The sequence below is a fragment of the Phyllobates terribilis genome, unplaced genomic scaffold (genome assembly GCF_046119375.1).
Source record: "Phyllobates terribilis strain yellow unplaced genomic scaffold, ASM4611937v1 Scaffold_161__1_contigs__length_4309998, whole genome shotgun sequence".
Classification (NCBI taxonomy): Eukaryota; Metazoa; Chordata; class Amphibia; order Anura; family Dendrobatidae; genus Phyllobates; species Phyllobates terribilis.
In genome coordinates this window covers 4,217,551-4,220,729 of record NW_027362921.1, presented here as the reverse complement: position 1 = coordinate 4,220,729, position 3,179 = coordinate 4,217,551, and the positions used below count along the sequence as shown (strand labels likewise).

General features: G+C 44.4%; 1 protein-coding gene across 1 annotated transcript; it reads left to right on the top strand.

The window, feature by feature from the left end:
• The first annotated feature begins 531 nt into the window (after positions 1 to 531).
• Positions 532 to 2,883, top strand: LOC141207881 (U4/U6 small nuclear ribonucleoprotein Prp31-like). Its single transcript, XM_073664447.1, has 4 exons — positions 532 to 610; positions 1,020 to 1,202; positions 2,135 to 2,195; positions 2,777 to 2,883. Exons 2-4 carry the CDS (start codon positions 1,029 to 1,031, stop codon positions 2,881 to 2,883), a joined length of 342 nt encoding a protein of 113 aa, XP_073520548.1. The 5' UTR covers positions 532 to 610; positions 1,020 to 1,028.
• Positions 2,884 to 3,179: the final 296 nt, after the last annotated feature.

The window sequence follows — 3,179 nt, the reverse complement described above, 5'->3', positions numbered from 1 at the left end:
AACCCAGAGGTACGACACAGAATTTGATAACATTTTTACCTGTACAGATCAATGCGGAGAATCGTTATCATATCCATCCTGTACGGATCTACCCTTACTCTCCAAGTGCTACAATCCAAAAATACATATTTATGGGCTCACACATGCTGCACCAGTGTCAGATCTGTCTGCTTTTACACCGGGGAGGGCACTACTGCGCAACCTGACACAAGTCCCTGCGATATACACGAGCAGCCTCATAGGTAGAATCCACCTCCACACATTACCCTGACATCACAGGACAAGACCATGTCCTCCTCCTCCGCACCTACCTGTTCACATTGTCTGTCCTTCTTCCCAAGCGCAGCGTGATATGAACACTACGACTGGTGTATACAAATAAAGTTACACTATACAAAAAGGAGAAAAAAACATCAGCTGATCGACCAATGAAATCATGCTTAGCGTTCGTGTGGGTACGCATGCGCATTTGCGGACCAATCGGAAAACCAGATAGCATTCCGGAAGCTGTCGCTGCAGTGACGCTGTATTTTTGCACCACAACTTCCGGTTATAGTTGAAGAGAAGTGCGACAACTTTCTGACACCTTTTTTCAGGCTTCTTGCACTTGGTAAATGCTGCGCTGATGTCTGCGGGTGGGATATGTGCCCAGAGTGTTAGCATGGCAGAATGTAGGGCGTACTTGGCTGGTGGTGTGCGGTGGTGCCGCGCTGTTTATAGGACGTGTGCGGGGGTGCCGCGCTGGTTATAGGACGTGTGCGGGGGTGCCGCGCTGGTTATAGGACGTGTGCGGGGGCGCCGCGCTGGTTATAGGACGTGTGCGGCGGCGCCGCGCTGGTTATAGGACGTGTGCGGCGGTGCCGCCGCCGTGCTGGTTATAGGGTTTCTATGTAACATAAAGCTGTATTATCTGGTGACTGATGTATTACTACATTTATGTCAATGAGGATATAGCGTTTTCTATGAGTGAATTACTTCTATAAAGCACAATCCTGCTATGAATTTGCCTTTTCCCGCAGGGATAAGACATGTCTCTGGCAGACGAGTTGCTGGCTGACCTGGAGGAGGCCGCAGAGGAAGAAGAGGACAACTTAATAGACGAGGATGACTTGGAGACCATTGAGGAAGTGCAGGAGGAGATGCAGGTGGATATTAACGCTGAGTCAGTGAAAAGTATAGCAAAGTTATGGGACAGCAGACAGGTGAGTGTCAGAAAACCCGAAAAACTCTTGTCACATCTCCCGGCACTCCACATCCTAATTTTTCTCCATTTTTGCTCTTGGTCACCATCACAAACAATATTCAGACACTAAGTAGCCTCAGAACAATGGTCGGCGAGTCTCTCGCTGGTGTTGGTCAGGGGGCGAGTGGGAACAGACGCTCCTGATTAATAGGCACACGCAATGGATCAGGCAAGGCGCGTTGTGGTCTGCACCTCTATGTGCTTGTGCTGGAATTAGATTTGTGGAGTAGACAAGAATTTGACCAGTCCATCTTGCACAAGCTCTGCTCACTTTGTCAGATCTGGGGCATGAAAAATAGATGTCACCATGAATTACAGACTGCCTCGTCCCTCCAGTGGACATAACTGGGAAGTGGTAGTTTGAGATGCTGCTCTACGTTATGTTAAAGCACCACTCCAGCGTGTTTTTGTTGTTTTTATCACTGGAGTGGTGCTTCTGGTCTAAGGTCCCTGCCTTAGTCTTATATTTACCTGCTGACATCTCACCTATTTTCGCCTCTTCGGTCCGTGTCCTGCAGTTTGTGACTTGCCGGATCGCTCCAGTGTTTGCTGGGCAAGCCACGGGTCACTTTTCAAGTAAGTCTGAGAGCCTTCTTCTGGCTCTCATATTCTTACATTGACCCTTTGTTATCGTTACCTCTGACTTTTGGTCGGTCAGAAGTTGCAGTCACAATATCCACACCACGAGGCTGGAGCTGCACCGATAAAAGGTGAAGATGGCAGCTGGTAAGTATAAGACTAAGGTCGGGGATCTTAGACAGTTCCTCTGTTCAACTGTGCATTGTGCAGAAAACCTATTTATTGAGCACCAACTTCTACATCCGTTCACTGCATAAAAAAAAAAAAAAAAAAAAAAAAAAGTGTAATTTTATTAATATATATATTTTTTAGTTTTCAGACATTCTTGACAAGATCGATGAGTATGTCAAAAAACAACCAAAAGCATCTGAAGGTATAGTTCAGCACCATCATAAGTGGCTACCATTGCAAAGCTCTTGTAAAAGCGAGCAAGTTTGCAACTTGCTTATTAAAGATGCTCTTCATTCTCAAGGACAGAGGAATTATTTTGGTTACTGGCCACTGCTGCAATGTCATTGGTGGCCGGTCTCATAGACATGGTGTGCAGTACTTTCAAACTCTGTTCTATAGAGCCTGTAATCGCTCCTCTGGAGCTGGCCTGATTACTGTAGTCTGCCACATTCAGTGACTGTGCTTTTCTGAAGCTGCAGAGGTAAAGCTGCTTCTCCTTGCAGCATCTTGGCGCACACAGTTCGTGCATGCAGTGCGATGATATTGGCTCAAACTGTCATCAAGCAGGAGGCCGGGATCCTGCAGAAGAAGCCGACAAAACTCGTTTATTCTTAGCCTGTGTTGTATTAGGAGGGGGATATAAGATTATACCGAAGTTTATTCCTCTCCAGATGTGATGGCATATTAAGACTTGCTGTCGCTTCCTGTTCAGATTGAATTACATTCTGATATAACGATTGTTTTATATCTTTGCATTATTGTGATTTATTTTCTGACTCCTAGTTATGGGACCTGTGGAAGCAGCACCCGAGTATAAAGTGATTGTCGATGCAAACAATTTGACTGTGGAAATAGAAAATGAATTAAGTAAGTTTGTCAAGGTGGACTAAAATGGATTTAAGAGATGAAGCCACAAATTTAAATACTAATTTATTTCCTCATAAATTAACTGTACTAGTGAAGATTAAAAAAGAAAAAACTTGGTAATATATACACTGATTTACTTGGAGTTATATTCTGTTTAAGTGTTCCCTTTATTTTTTTGAGCAAACTTCTGTGAAATCAAACTGTCCACTTAGGAAGCAACACTGATTGACAATCAATTTCACATGCTGTTGTGCAAATGGAATAGACAATAGATGGAAATTATTGGCAATTATCAAGACACCCTCAATAAAGGAGTGGT